The sequence below is a fragment of the Dendropsophus ebraccatus genome, chromosome 1 (genome assembly GCF_027789765.1).
Source record: "Dendropsophus ebraccatus isolate aDenEbr1 chromosome 1, aDenEbr1.pat, whole genome shotgun sequence".
Classification (NCBI taxonomy): Eukaryota; Metazoa; Chordata; class Amphibia; order Anura; family Hylidae; genus Dendropsophus; species Dendropsophus ebraccatus.
Window position 1 is genome coordinate 74148839 of NC_091454.1, and position 15821 is coordinate 74164659.

Here is a 15821-nt window from a genome sequence, read left to right on the forward strand (position 1 = left end):
AAATCGTTCCGTGTAAAAGGACCATTAGTCTAACCATAGTCTGCAACATATTAAAGTGAATGTACAATCAGACCCAGGCTGAAGTACTGGAGTAGGGCAGCCCCACCCTTAGTGGGAGGAACCCCCCGCCCCTCTATGACACGGCTCCATTAATTCTAATAGAGCCGCATCATAGAGGGGCAGGGAATTCCTTCCACTGGGGGTGGGTCGGCCCGCCTCCAGTGCTTCAGCCCAGGCCTGATGGTACATTCACTTTAAAAGTTATGTTTGTGTGAAATACCCCTTTAATACCATATATAGTTGCAGTTTTTGGTCACCTCACATACAATTCTCAGCATGGAATTATAAAGCAAAGTGTGCTGTTTCATTGCAGTACTGCATCATTTGTGTGATGACACTGCAGCACTGGGACAGCACTACAATAAAACTCCAACGTGTGAACATAGCCTCAAAAAGTCCTATCTACCCCGAAATGCTACTAATAAAAACTAAATAAATGTTTGGGGCAGATGTCAGGCACCTGAGGCTATAGAGGTACAGAGTGTAATGGCGCTCATACAGACAGTGTAGCCCCCAGCACGCAGCACTTCCGTGCACACTGATAGGACACTCCCATCTGAGGTGTTGCCGCCCGATGCTTTACGGCAGTCACACCGCGAAACAAGCCGCTTCCAGACAGTCTGTACGCAAGGTGGTGAACACAGTCCTCCCAGTTCCCACAATGCAGCGGGGAGAGCGGCGCAAGGCTCGTACGGCTCACGTCACACAATTCCCGGATGATCCCTATACTGTATGCGGGGTTTCAAGACCCGGGATGACCACTCTGGTGATAGATAACGGGGCCTACACCGCAAAGATCGGATACAGCAACGGAGAAGTAAGGTGCGTTCTGGATAGAGAGAAGGGCGCCAACCGGCTGTTTACCATAGAGTCGCATCTCGTGGTAGAGTCCTGTCCTCTCTAGCCTGCGTCTCTTCTCACTGACCAGTGCTTGGAGGACCAGGCGTGTATATATTGAATGCACAGCTAGTGAGGTAGCGGCTGTTTTCCTATTCACTGGAGAAGCGGTGTACAGAGATATAACGGCCTATCCGACTCCGTGCAGCCCCAGCCAGCTGTAAGGGGCCGCAGCCGGTACCGCGCTCACACCTGCAATGCGGCCTGATGCGGCTTTGTCCCATTGAGAGGAGCGCAGATCCCGTGGGACTGCAGGACTAAGTTTTGTTTCCCCCCTTGAGTATGTTTCGAGAACTACAACTTTATAGTGCAGACATGGGGCTTTTCACGCATACGGGGAGATTTATGAAATATACACCAGATTTATGTAAATATACACTTGGTGTGAATTTCCCACAGCAACCAATCACAGCTCAGCTTTTGTTCTACCAGAGCTGAAAGCTGAGCTGTGATTGGTTGCTGTGGGCAGTTTACATCGGGTGTATATTTACACCCTTTCATAAATCTCCCCCATAGTGTTTTACACTAGAAATGGTCTGTGATTTTATTTTGTGAAAAACCACTGTCCAATTGCATCCACACGTGAGCTCACCGGCTGGGGGTCTGCCCTGGATTCCCTGTTAGTAAGCCCCCTCATAGGGTCACCACCCTGCCTATAGAGAGTAGAGTGGGGTCACCACCATGCCTATAGAGAGTAGAGTGGGGTCACCACCATGCCTATAGAGAGTAGAGTGGGGTCACCACCATGCCTATAGAGAGTAGAGTGGGGTCACCACCATGCCTATAGAGAGTAGAGTGGGGTCACCACCATGCCTATAGAGAGTAGAGTGGGGTCACCACCATGCCTATAGAGAGTAGAGTGGGGTCACCACCATGCCTATAGAGAGTAGAGTGGGGTCACCACCATGCCTATAGAGAGTAGAGTGGGGTCACCACCATGCCTATAGAGAGTAGAGTGGGGTCACCACCATGCCTATAGAGAGTAGAGTGGGGTCACCACCATGCCTATAGAGAGTAGAGTGGGGTCACCACCATGCCTATAGAGAGTAGAGTGGGGTCACCACCATGCCTATAGAGAGTAGAGTGGGGTCACCACCATGCCTATAGAGAGTAGAGTGGGGTCACCACCATGCCTATAGAGAGTAGAGTGGGGTCACCACCATGCCTATAGAGAGTAGAGTGGGGTCACCACCATGCCTATAGAGAGTAGAGTGGGGTCAGTCACACACTTTGATTACGAGCATAATTCGTTCTAGGACCGCGCTTGTAATTCAAATCCACTCTTATACCAAAGCAAATTTTCTCATAAGGAATTACTGAAATGTAGACAATTGTTTCCACACCCCAAAATAATGATTTTTGTATTCTAAATAACATGTAAAACAACTGAAACAAACATTACGAAACAGCTGAGTATGTGATATTATAAGTTACTGTAGAGTATAGCAATCAGCATGTGGAGTATAATGTATAGTAACTGCATAAACTTGATAACACAGCAGCAGTTTGTAGATACAGGATGGAACTGCAGATCCCCATAATGCAGTAGTGTAGTACAACAGGCTAGAATAGAGAAGCAGGGCTGCTGTCAGAAGTCTGTGTGACAGCAATGGGGAAGGGGTGTGTGTTCAGCATGAACCAATCAGGAAGTGAGAATCACAGAGATGTGCAGGAGGACAGTAACAAACTATACAGCAGTGTGTATAGCTGAGTGTAAGTGCAGTCACATTATAGCAGCAATCTGTATAGCTTAGTGTAAGTGCAGGCACATTATAGCAGCAGTGTGAATAGCTGTGTGAGTGCAGGCACATTATAGCAGGAATAGAGAGGATGGGAAACACAAGGACTGACAGACTGCTGGGAGCATGAAGGAATGAGCAGGACATATGTGGGTACATACATGCAGCATTCTCTGTCTAGGGAGAGAGAGGTTACAGCTATGAAGAGATTGCCTTCGCAGTCCTGTCCCCTGATGTAAGCCCCAGCATGAAGTGGATCTGTTATGATTTGGAAGGTGAGGGAGACTCCCTGGTTCAGAATACAGTGCTGTAGACCCCGCTATGCAGACCATTCCCCTCCCACTCAGTACAGGAAGCACTTAAGTCAAAGCAATGCTCTTAAAGTGACTGTACCACCAGACCCAGGCTGAAGCACTGGAGGCGGGCCGACCCACCCTTGGGAGGAAACCCTAGCCCTTCTATGATAGGGTTCCATTGATTCTAATGGAGTCAAGTTATGGAGGGGTGGGGGTTTCCTCCCACTAAGGGTGGGTCGGCCCGCCTCCAGTGCTTCAGCCTGGGCCTGGTGGTACAGTCACTTTAAAACAAGTTACAGTCATTGGAAAACTGTGAGCTCTTCTTGCAAAACACTCTCAATCCAAGTTACTCTTAAACCGAGGTACCACTGTATCTCTAATGGAATCCTTCTGTTCATCTCACAAACCCCAAAGGCAAAAAAAAGCCAATCGCACCTTAAAGGGGTTATCCTGTGCTACAAAAACATGGGCACTTTCAGAGACAATACGACTCTTGTCTCCAGTTCAGGTGTGGCTTGTAATTAAAGTGACTCCGTACCCACAATCTGACGACCCCCCCCCCCCCCCCCCCCCCCCAACCGCTTGTACCTTCAGATAGCTGTTCAGCAGGTGATGCAGTTATTGTCCTAAAAACAACTTTTCAACTTGCAGCCCTGTGCCAAACAGCTGTGGCCTAGATTGTGTATGCATTAGGCTGGCACACCCTCTTTGTCCCTCCTCCCCTCCCTCCTCATCATTAGAGAAACAGATTGCTGATTGGGAGACCAGCCAAACGACAACACTGCCAGCTGCTAGTGAAAGCGCTCAATGCACTGAAGTCCTAGGTGCATTGCCCCCTGGGAAACATGAATATGCAAAAGAGGAGTCTCAAAAGAATATGAAGAGTCTCAAAACACAGGACTAGCCAGATATCCCTCCGCCTAGGGGCGGCTCCTGTTAGGAAACCACCAAAACCACCATATTAAGTGGCCCTATAAGTCAATGTAATGACAAGGGATAAACCAAGGCCAGGTAACCATCCACATACAGCTGTTTTGGGGTGTTGCCCCTCATCAGTGTGGAGCAGGATTCTGGCTAGGTTTTGTTTCTCTTATGGCTCTACTAGGCATTGCTCCCACCTAGCCAGAAACCTGCTTCACGCTGATGAGGGGCAACACCTTGGAACTGCTGTATGTGGATGGTTACCTAGCCTTGGTTTATCCCTTGTCATTACATTGACCTATAGGGCCACTTAATATGGTGGTTTTGGTGGCTTCCTAACAGGAACCGCCCCTTGGCTGGGTCCTTCCCGGAGGGATATCTGGCTAGTCCTGTGTTTTAAATCTCTTCAATGAGGCTCCACAGGCTCCTCTTTTGCTCCTCATCATTAGGAATGCTCCAGGCAGATTGTCTCCTATTCATCACCTGTGTCAGCACGGCACATGGGCTGGATTGTTAGGGCACCTGTGCAATGTTCAGACAGGAGAAAATGTTCTAGGGGCGTTCCTTATGATGAAGAAGAGGGGGGGGGGGGGAAGGGGTGGTGCAAAGTTAGGGCACAGATATTATAAGCCACGGCCGTTTGACACAGGGCTGCCAGTTTAAAAGTTGTTTTTTAGGACAATAACTGCATCACCTGCCGAATGGACCCCAGGACAGATCTTTGATTAAAAGCAGCTATTTGAAAGTTACAAGTGGTTTGGGGGGGTTAGATTGTGGGTACAGAGTCACTTTAAGCTCCATTCACTTCAATGGAACTGAGCAGCAAAACCCCGTCCAAGCTGGAGACAAGAGTGGAGCTGTCTCTGGAAGAAAGTGGCCATGTTTTTGTAGCGCTGGATAACCCCTTTAAGTCAAAAATGCACAAAAAAAAAAAAAACTAATAATCTTTGGCACACAATAACTGTGTGTGGGGGCACTCTAAAGCGGTGGCGGGCATATTTGGGTGTGCCCGCACTCCAATTTACCATTGACCACAGTGTAAAGTACGGCCTGGTGCTGTACTTTACATTCTGAGTACAGCTTTTCACACACTGTTGATCCAGTATGTGTGAACCCACCCTATAAATGGAAATGGTCAACATTTGCAGCCTTGGAGCCTGAGGACTTTCATCGTCACGTTAGCCATTTAATAAAATTGGTGCAAATCACTCTAACTTTCTTACCTTGATAAATAATTTTTTCCAGTCAGCACATTGGTCGATTTAGGTTATAATCACACTGGGGTCATGACTTCCAATAACACTGGCGCCATGAACATAATCGTTTTTTTGGACCATGAATCCCAGTGTCATAATGGCCCGGGAAAGGAGCAAGTCCTTTCTGGCTGTTGTATGTGCATTATGAATAAAGTTTTAATGAAGGATGAGTGCTGTTGCCATTACTCTTCTCTATAAATCCCAATGATGGTTAACAGAGCTGTCAAGTTTCCAGTACTTATTTTTAATTGGTAATAAAAAACTGTTGTAACAGTGTAAACAGATCCTTGATTTCTCTAAAGTTACTATTGCTGGACAAAGATAACACTATTGTGTTTTTTTTCAGTGTTATCCCAAATTGTCAATTCAGGTCAAAGACTGCTCGCCTGAAGACATTTACAGCTAATCAAATTGATGAAGTAAAAGATCCGTCTGGGCTTTTTTATATACTTCCATTCCAGAAGGTAAGTGGCATTAAAATGTATGGATCAGTAAATGTATACTCTTGGGGAAATAAATAAAATTTCAGCACAAAGTATGTTGGTAAACAGATTTTTTAAAAATGTTAGACAAAAAGAACAGAATTTTGGATTTGACTATTTACTGTTGAGACCACCATTGATCAGGAAACTGAGCCAGAATTGCGCTGCTTTTCTTTACTGCCAACCATCTTTGTCAAGGCAGCACTATAGAGAAAAGTTGACAATGTCAATTCTTTTGGCTGAAAGCTGATCAGTGGCATAAAACTCTGCAAGAAAATTCCACCATGTGAGCAACAGAGCAGAAATTGCTCTGTTCATATTTTTACAGGCGGAATTTCAAGCAGAATCCATGAAAAATTAAACTCTGATTCTGCTTCAAATTCCTTGCCGATTCCTCAGTGTGAACATACCCTTATAATGGAATTGCCTAGACTACGCACTTCTCCAGCCTTGTGCCTTGTTCTCCTGATCAAAACCCCCCCAGAATTCTTTGTTTGGAAACCTGTTAATGTGTACCAGTGAGAAGTAATCACAACCTTTTTAGGGCTACTATTGTTTGGGAAAGCTTTGAAATAAATTCTGTACCAACCAACCAAAAGAGTGATTGTGTATGGATCAATCTGGAGACCATCATCCCAAAGGCAGGACCCACACCTAACTTACTTTTATAATCTGTCCGACTGACAAGTTATGAATCTAAATAAACAAAAGGGAGTTGCTGTGGGACCGTCCCTACAATTATTATAGTTATAGCTATGGAGATAAACTACACTAGATTTTAGCGCTTACAAGGTATAGAGTATGTAATATTATTCACAAATGTTTAACTATATATCTGTCTGTCTCGGGCACTTTAATTTTTTCCATTAACTAGCATGTTCTTCATTAAACAGGGTTACTTGGTGAACTGGGATGTCCAAAGACAAGTATGGGATTACCTTTTTGGCAAGGAAATGTTTCAGGTAATGTACATCCCAAGAATTGCTCCATAGATGTTTCAATGATGCAGTCAGCATGTAATGAACACATACCTCAATTGTTACAGATGGATATATATTAAATCAGACATTATATATTGCTATAAGGGCAAAATAAGGTCCAGTGATGTAGTAATGGCTATTAGGGCAGTTGTAGGGACGAGGCAGATCTCTTGAACAACATGAAGCCGCTGCATGTCTGGGCAGCACTTAATAGGTGTGTGACTCATTCTTGTTAACTTCTTGACACTTCTAGTTAAGAAGGTGGTAGAAAGGCAAAAGGTCCTACCTGGCATTGGCCTAAACCAGCTTTATCTACATGTTGTTGAAGCATTTGTTGCATTCTGCAAGGACAGGAGCCTTTATGCCCATTCAGAGCTTGGATAGTGTACCGGATTGAACATGGATTTTCCACAGTAACTTTGAATGGAAAAATAATAACATGATGCAGTTTAGCCTGAGTTTAGACCTCATTGGATGCTTTCTTCAGAGTTATTTGTTGGCATTAATCCCTTGACGTATATCATTGACAGAAGGCTCTGATGTATTCCCCTTCATACGTTGTCTATTAAAAACATATGTTGCACTGTATACTTGGTATTTTTTAGAGTGGCCCCTGCACTTTCATATTCAGTAAAGAAAAACTCATTTTGGGGTCTGTCCAGTAAACCATAAAAACAAGTGTGTTGGAATGCTACTGTATGACATTCATTACCCATGGACTTTTATAGATGGTCTTTTTTTATTGCTTGTATTCTGTGAATGGAGTGTGCAAAGAGAATTTTTAGGTTCTTCTTTTTCCTTTTTTTTAGGTGGACTTTATGGAATCAAACATAATAATCACAGAGCCATATTTTAACTTCAGCTCAATTCAGGAGTCTATGAATGAAATTTTGTTTGAAGAATATCAGTTCCAGGCAGCACTAAGAGTGAACCGTAAGTCATTTCAATGTTGAGGTCTTAATTCGTGTTATACAAGCTGAATTAATGTTCTGTTTTTGTTCTCTCTTGGAAGCTGGAGCCCTGAGTGCACACCGATACTTTCATGACAACCCTTCAGAGTTGTGCTGTATCATTGTCGACACAGGTTATTCTTTCACCCACATTGTACCCTATTGTCGCAGTAAGAAAAAGCAAGAAGGAATAATAAGGTAGGAGCACTGGTGAGAGAACCCACCATACAGCTCAGGAGATTTATTGGTACTATACGTTCTAGTATTCTTGTAGTCCTGGATATTTATTTGTACTATTTTTGTATCATTTATTTTTTTCAGAATTAATGTTGGGGGCAAATTGCTAACAAATCATCTCAAAGAGATCATATCATACAGGTAAGTTACAACAAGAATACTCTACTTGCCTCCTAAAACACCTGCTGATTCAGCACAGCAGCCCTGACTATCCCCATTCAGTTTTTATGTACAAGCAGCCAGTCATATGGCATGTGATTACTGCTGTCAGTTATTGGCATTAGCAGTCACGTGTCATACTACTGGAAACACAACACAACGCAGAGCCAGGCTATCAGTAGTAAAGCATATGACCAGTCATTTGCAGTATGGGTCACATGCAGGACATGTTGCACTGGCAGCTTGTAAACATAGAGAAGCAGAAGAAGGAAAATGTGTGCCCCCCAGAACCAGACTGCCCCTTAGCCTATATTGTACTTTGCATATGCATCAAGTGTAAATTGTTAAGTGTACATGTCATATAAAAAAACAAAAAAAAAACAAACACACTTTTGACTTAAAAGTTTTGATCAATGGGATCTGGGTGTTCAAAACAGGGAGGGAAAAGTGTGTGTCATTTCTTCTCGCTCTGTGCGTGAAACATAAGACAGACCCATACACTTACTATTGGACAGCAGTGGGTGAATGCGCTTAGTAGGCACTGCTCCCCACTCTTTGGTGACTAAAAGGAAACTGATAGTTATCAGCCAGGGGATAAATTAAATCATGGGATAAACCCTATACCAGTTTATTTTTTTAACGTTGTAATATGGACATATTTGTAATTTCACCCCAGGCAATTGCACGTTATGGATGAGACACATGTAATGAATCAAGTAAAAGAAGATGTGTGCTACGTAGCAGCTGATTTTTATAAAGACATGGAAGTGGCCAAGTATGTATTCAGAGACAAAGATAATCTACAATTAAACTGTTTATTATAATGCTAACAAGTATTTCCTTTAGGTTAAAAGGGGAAGACAACTCTGTGATGGTTGATTATGTTCTGCCAGACTTTAGCACCATCAAGAAAGGTTTTGTAAAGGTAAGTTGTTCACAGGTTTTGGCTATGTTCACACCTAGTATTTCCGTCAGTTTCAAACAAAACAGAAGTGGGTTGAAAAAACAAACTAAAAGTCTTTACGTTATAATTTTGCTCTGTCAGTTCCACTTAAATACTGACCAAAATTTAGTGTGTGTACATAGCCTTAGAATGTAATGTGCACCACAAATCTGATTTAAGGACGTTGATTTGGCTAGTATGAGAATTTTCTTCCTCTTGGGAGGGAAATGCTTAATATGTTGGTCTTATGCAGTTTTGCAAGACTTTGACACAGTTCAGATTCCTTTCCACAATTTCTGTAAAATACCAGTGAGTAGAAATAATTAGAATAAGATTGATTTATTGCAGTCTATTTGGTGAACCCATATTATCCATTTTGATAGATCTGATGTGTTGAATGTACAATGAAAAGCTGTCAAGTAAAAACCCTAAATTTAATAATAAAAGCTTCATCTCCAACATGAAGGCTTCTGCCCTGAAGAGGGACAAACTAGCGTTCCGTAATCTAAACTCCCAGAACTTACCTTACTGTATGCATATTCCCAACATTTTGGAGGATGGTGGTTATTTGATCCACTTTGCTTATGTACAACTGCCTTCAACTGAGCTTTTTTTTTATAATCACATGTCTGGATCCTGGTTGTACAACTATTAAGTTTATTAGGTGAAGGGTTTCTTAGACTTTTAGAGCAAAACTGCTTTTGTTCCCCCTTCTTGGAAGTATACCTTCTGTGACATCAGGGCGCTGGTATATATCCTGGTCACGCATTCAGGCATGATTTTATGGGAATAGAAGTGCCAAGGCATCAGCCATATTCTGTTCCCTGCATAATCCCTTTAAGAATCTGTAATAAACTAAAGTTTTGTGATTTTGTGAAATGGTTTTAGTTATTTGTTCAGATTCTTGTATATGAGTGACATTTCAAGTAAGATTTTGGTGGTGCATGAAAGGCATACTTAAGCAAAATATATATATATATTTTTTTTCAAATCAACTGGTGCCAGAAATTGGTATTTTACTTCTATTAAAAAGTTTTCCAGTACTTATCAGCTGTTTTATGTCCAACGGGAAATGGTATTTTTGAGAGCACAGTGTAAGACTGGAAAGAAAACTACACTGCAGGACATACAGCAGCTGCAAACTACTTGAAGACTTTTAGAAGTAAATTACAAAACTCTGTCACTTACTGTAACATTGACAGCTGCATCTGAATTCTTTATGCAGTCTCATCCCTGGTGTCTAGTGGGGTTAATCCCCCCACGTTGTCCTGGAGGAGCGATCCACACATCCCTCACCGTCCGGGTTCAGTGCCATAATGACGCTGATCCCGGCTCTGCACTGGATTGCTTTCGGCTGCAATCTATGCTGTATAACTATACAGCATAGATCTCAATAAGAGATCAGTGTACATATACTAGAAGTTCCCCAGGGTAAAATAAATAAAGTGTTATTAATAAAAAGCCCACTCCCCAATAAAAGTTTGAATCACCCCTCTTTTCCCATGTTATAAATAAAAAAAAACATGTTTGGTATAGCAGCATGCGTAATGGCCCAAAATATTAAATTATCCCATTCCTGATCTCGCACAGTAAACGGCATAAGCGTAAAAAATTCCCAAAGTGGAAAATTGTGCATTTTTGGTCGCATCAAATCCAGAAAAATTGTAATAAGCAATTAAAAAGTCGCATATGCGCAAGCATGGTACTGATAGAAAGTAAACATCATGGTGAGTCAGTATTACCCCAGGGTGAACGGCGTAAAAGCAAATACCCCCCCAATAAACAGAATGCTTTTTTCTTTCAATTTCACCACACTTATTTTTTTTTCTGGTTTCGCAGTGTACTTTATAAAAAAATTCAGCCTGTCATTGCAAAGTACAATTAGTGGCTCAAAAAATAAGGGTTCTTGTGGGTTTCTAGGTGAAAAAATGCAAGTGCTATGGCCTTTTAAGCACAAGGAGGAACAAAACGGAAGTACAAAAATCGAAATTGGCTCTGTCTTTAAGGGGTCAATATGGCTAATGTATTTGTACTTTGCAACAGCCAAGGGAAGAGATGGTGTTTACGGGAAAGCCCACAGCCGGAGAGCAGATTCTACGATTAACGAATGAACGTTTTGCTGTCCCTGAGATACTATTCCATCCTTCAGATATTGGAATTCAGGAGATGGGTATACCGGAAGCCATAGTACAGTCCATTAACACTCTCCCTGAAGGTAGGCCATCTACCATTTTCTTCTGCATCTTCTCATAAATTGATTTGAACATTGATAGGAGGGAGCCTTTGGTAATGTCACTTTCTTTAAGGACTAATAACTGATTATATGTGTTTTTTATTGTAAGAATAGCTTTGGTAACTGATTTATTCACAAGAATATCCAGGTTCTGAAAACTTATGGTGTGTTTACACAGAGCGATTTATCGGACAGATTTTTAAAGCCAAAAGCCAGGAATAGATTTTAAGAGGAGAAATCTGTCTTTTCTGTTCTCTGTTTATAGTCTGTTCCTGGCTTCAAAAATCTGTCACATTAATCTGTGTAAACACACCCTATTTCATGGGATAACTATGGTGTGTATATATCATCACTTACTAATACATAGCCCTCTATGTGGCTGGATTTGATCTAATGATGCAGCTCCACCCTCACTTGATGCCAGTCCCTGTATACTGCCAGACAACTCATCCATCCATACATGGTGGCCTAAGGACGAGCATATATGCCAATACTTGTCAATCTACCTCCTCCATAGCAGTACTCTTGTCACTATATTTAAAGGAAAACTAACATTAGAATATAACCTTCTGTTCTGTTCCCATAGTGCAGGGGGTGGTGAGAATAAAGATCATTTTATCTTTATCCTCGGCTGCATTTTTGCTAAATATTTAGTATGCAAATTAGGCCGTTTGATGTACTAGGTGTGTAACTACAGCCCTCAGTGAATTGATCTGCCTGCACTACTTCATAAATATTTATGTGGATCTTTACAGTAATGAGTACTTTCATTCTCAGCAACCTGTGTGCTATGGGAACACAAAAGCAGGTTAGAGTCTTCTAACCTGCTGTTAGTTTCTCTTTAAAGAAGTTGTCCGACTAAAATTTTTATTAAAATATTGTATTAGTCCCCAAAAGTTATACAAATCACCAATATACACTTATTACAGGAAATGCTTATAAAGTGCTTTTTTCCCCTGCACTTACTACTGCATCAAGGCTTCACTTCCTGGATAAAATGGTGATGTCACGACTCCCAGAGCTGTGTGGGCTGTGGCTGCTGGAGAGGATGATGGCAGAGATGCTCAGTGTCCCTCCAGTGCCCTGTGTCCCTCAGTGTCCCCCGCCATAATCCACTACAGCAGCCACAGCCCAAACAGCTCTGGGAGTTTGGTCGTGACTTTATCTTTTTATAAGTGAAGCCTTGATGCAATAGTAAGTGCAGGGAAAAAGCAGTTTATAACTTTTGGGGAGCAATACAATACTTTAATAAAAAATTTTGCCGGACTTCTCTTTTAAATGTAAAGGTGGCCAACCTAAGGCCTGTCCCCATAATCATATCGATTAAAAAAAATAAATAAAAAGGAGCAGATTTCTTAAAACCTTACAGCTCTCTTCTTAAAGGGAATTTGTCAGCTGCAATTCACATTCCAAACTGCTGACACTGTTAGATAAATGGGACCTTTTACCTTTCTTATATCTGTCCGTGCTTCCAGAACATGGAAAAATGCTTTTATTCTATAGTATAAAGAGTTAGAGAATTGGCTGAGCCACTGATCTGCTGCAAGCTGTAATAACTCCTATACCTGGCCCTGCTTGGGACTTAGCTTCCAGGTGTCAATAAAGGAGGCATTCCAGCTTACAGCAGACCTGAAGCTTTTTGTTCTAGAGAATAAAAGCATTTTTTACATCCTGGAAGAAGACAGATATGAGAGGTTCTATGTGTCTCCGTGTCCTAACAGCAGTCTGGAACCTGAATTACAGCTTACAGATTTCCTTTAAACTTATGTTTGATTAAAAGATTGACTGTGATTAAAAGATTGACTGTCATGCTCTTCTATTAGAAATGCAGCCTCATTTCTTCAAGAATATAGTTCTTACTGGAGGAAACGCATTATTTCCTGGATTCAAAGAGCGTGTATATTCTGAGGTGCGAAAACTCACTCCGACAGATTACGACGTGTCAGTCATATTGCCTCATAAGTAAGTTTTGTGAATTTTAATATAGTTTTGAGTTTAATGAAAAGTTACGTTCTGGATATCACTGAGGTGCTATTGAGTGTGTGTACACTGGCACACTGCCATCACATTCCAAAGCCAGTGTCTAAACGTCCGTCATCAGTTTCAAGTGTTTTTTTTCCTCAACGCATAACATTAGTTTCCTATAAAGGATACATACCGATCACAAACTCTTAAGGATATTCTAATTTTAGATTACTAAGCAAGATACTGGAAGCTAAAAGCCTATTAGCCTAGTATATAAGCTTCCCATCTTAGTACTGATGCTACGTTTATCTTAACATAGTTGCAATAAGACAGCCAGGAATGGTGAAACTACAACCATACAAACTCCAGAACATCTTATAGTTCTGTCTATAGAGTAAAAAAAAGTCATAATGGCTCAGATTGATCAAATCGTGAACAAAAACCAGTGTAAGATGTCCATAGCAATGAATCACATGTCTGCTGAGAATTGACATGTTTGGTTGCTTTGACATTTTACTCAGACTTATAAATTTGTGCCATAGTCTCTATAAATCTGGACACAGCACTCTTAGCAGTCTGAGAATAACAGACCTGCTCCATCTAGTCTAGTTTTGATTTCTTCAGGACATGGTGGCTGGAGACTGGCTGCATCAACTGCACACACAGAAGAATCTGCTTTATATCTTTGCCTTATTCACTCAGAAGTTGTCCTAGAATCATGTAGGACATAAGGAAAATCTGTTGTGCCATTTCTTCTTTATACCAGTGTGATAACTCCCCTGGTGTCTGACTGGCCATTTATAAATTAGTTAGTCGGTTCCCGATAAAATCCAGGAGTCTGAGTTGGAGCTGCGGCTTACTGACTCCACAGCTATGGTCCCAGCTCCTGGACCCATCCAGCAATTACAAACTTTTTCTATGTAAGAAGTTTTTAAAAATTAAGTTTTAAATATACTTGATTCCTTGTTTGTGAAGGAGGGAAGCCGCTGTCTGAGGTGTTTGGCTGCAGCCTATTCCCCCACAACTATTTTGTGTATGGTTGGCTTTAGTATATAGAGCATGTGTATATTGTGGGTTTTTGATTTTTATCTTCCAGTCCCATTACATACTCTTGGGAAGGAGGAAAGCTAATATCTGAAAACGATGACTTTGAAGACATGGTGGTAACCAGAGAAGATTATGAAGAAAATGGCCATGTAATTTGTGAAGAGAAATTTGATATTTAATTTATACAGTCTTGTAAATATTTTTAACCTTTTTTTTTAGACCTGTAAATAGATATTTATTTTTGTCATTACAAAATGGTTCATGTGAATAAAAAAACAGAACAAAACACTACTTATGTTTGGTGTCATCATCTCTTTCATGGCTTGTTCCAGTACCATAATACACACTTGTACAGTAGGTGCTCCGGAACCTACTGGATTTAGGGCTGTATTACTATTGTAATCTGCTAGTTCGAGGCTTGCATACTAAGCCTATTACACTGCTCGATAATCGTTAGCAGTACCTGTGTAGCCGGTGTCCCTAGTGTAAAATAATAAACCTAGTACCCTTTTTGCTTCCGCTGCTGGGACTGCTGAGAGTATGCAAACTGACAGGCCAGTCACTGGAATAAACAACGATCAGCTGATTATAGTTTTGTGTAATAAAAACAACAATCTGCAAGACTTAGCAGATTATCGCTCTGTGTAATAGGGCCCTTACTCTTTCATTTGGATTGACTTGTGCAGCCCTGCAATTCCTTACACAGCCATTTGGTGGCAGCAGAGAGGTTGTGTATGTGAAGCTGTATTTTTTTGCTTATCCACAAAAATGAAAGTATGCTTAATAATAATCTAGTCACTATTTGCAGATCCTTATTCTTGCAGATGCATTCACAAAAATATTGATCCCATAGGGTTCTATTGGTGTGTCCATGGTGAAGTTTCAGTCTGCACTAGGGCCTGTCCTTTTTTTGCATTACAGATCACAGCCCTGTATACAACTATGGATGGGGCCATTGAAATACATTGATCCTATTTTGTATCCTTAATTATGGATGTGTGAATAGGGCCTTAGTCCTGTACTGACTAGAAAGGTCCTCTTAAATTATCATATTCGTATCAAGTAGAAAGAAAAAAAAGTTGTGAGGGCACTCACCAATTCGTGCAGTGTGAATTTCAGTTTACATAACTGTAGCAGGCAGCTAGGACGCCAGACACTCAGACAGCTGTTTCGTAAACTGACGAAGCGTAGAACGCGAAACAGCTGTCTGAGTGTCTGGCATCCTCGCCGCCTGCTAAAGTTATGTAAACCGAAATTCACAATGCAATTAAGATCATCGCACGAATTGGGAGTGCTCTCACAAATTTTTCTACTTGATACAAATACGTTATATGACTCTTGGCAAGTGAGCACCACCTAGATAGTGTGTGGATATACAAGCGCAATACTCCACTCACCCTCCCAGTGACTTCTTCCTGATGGAAGTAGCGCCGGTAGCTATATCTTCTTTGGGACTCTTAAATTATCAGTTACCACTTAATAGAAATATATCTTACAGTCTTGACAAAAATAATGGAATTACCAGATTAAGAGAGTGGTCACTCAGCTTTTTAATTCTGTAGAAAAGACAACACATTCTGGCTTCATGAAACAAATACAAGAAAGTTAGTTTCATCAATAGCATGTTTTTCTCGATCAACTAGAGAGGGAAAAAAA

General features: G+C 41.4%; 1 protein-coding gene across 1 annotated transcript; it reads left to right on the forward strand.

Moving 5' to 3' along the window:
• Window positions 1–658: 658 nt before the first annotated feature.
• ACTR6 (actin related protein 6) lies at window positions 659–14446 on the forward strand. Its single transcript, XM_069955440.1, has 11 exons — window positions 659–882; window positions 5516–5633; window positions 6545–6613; window positions 7441–7564; window positions 7644–7779; window positions 7903–7959; window positions 8654–8752; window positions 8824–8902; window positions 10964–11135; window positions 12977–13115; window positions 14215–14446. Exons 1-11 carry the CDS (start codon window positions 722–724, stop codon window positions 14342–14344), a joined length of 1284 nt encoding a protein of 427 aa, XP_069811541.1. The 5' UTR covers window positions 659–721; the 3' UTR covers window positions 14345–14446.
• Window positions 14447–15821: the final 1375 nt, after the last annotated feature.

Bases quoted from the DNA above. Each gene is read 5' to 3' on its own strand.
- ACTR6 (XM_069955440.1), top strand. From the start codon at position 722: ATGCAGCGGGGAGAGCGGCGCAAGGCTCGTACGGCTCACGTCACACAA. The intron at 5,634-6,544 runs GTAAGTGGCATT...TTCATTAAACAG, and splicing joins ATATACTTCCATTCCAGAAG to GGTTACTTGGTGAACTGGGA. The intron at 8,753-8,823 runs GTATGTATTCAG...TATTTCCTTTAG, and splicing joins AAAGACATGGAAGTGGCCAA to GTTAAAAGGGGAAGACAACT.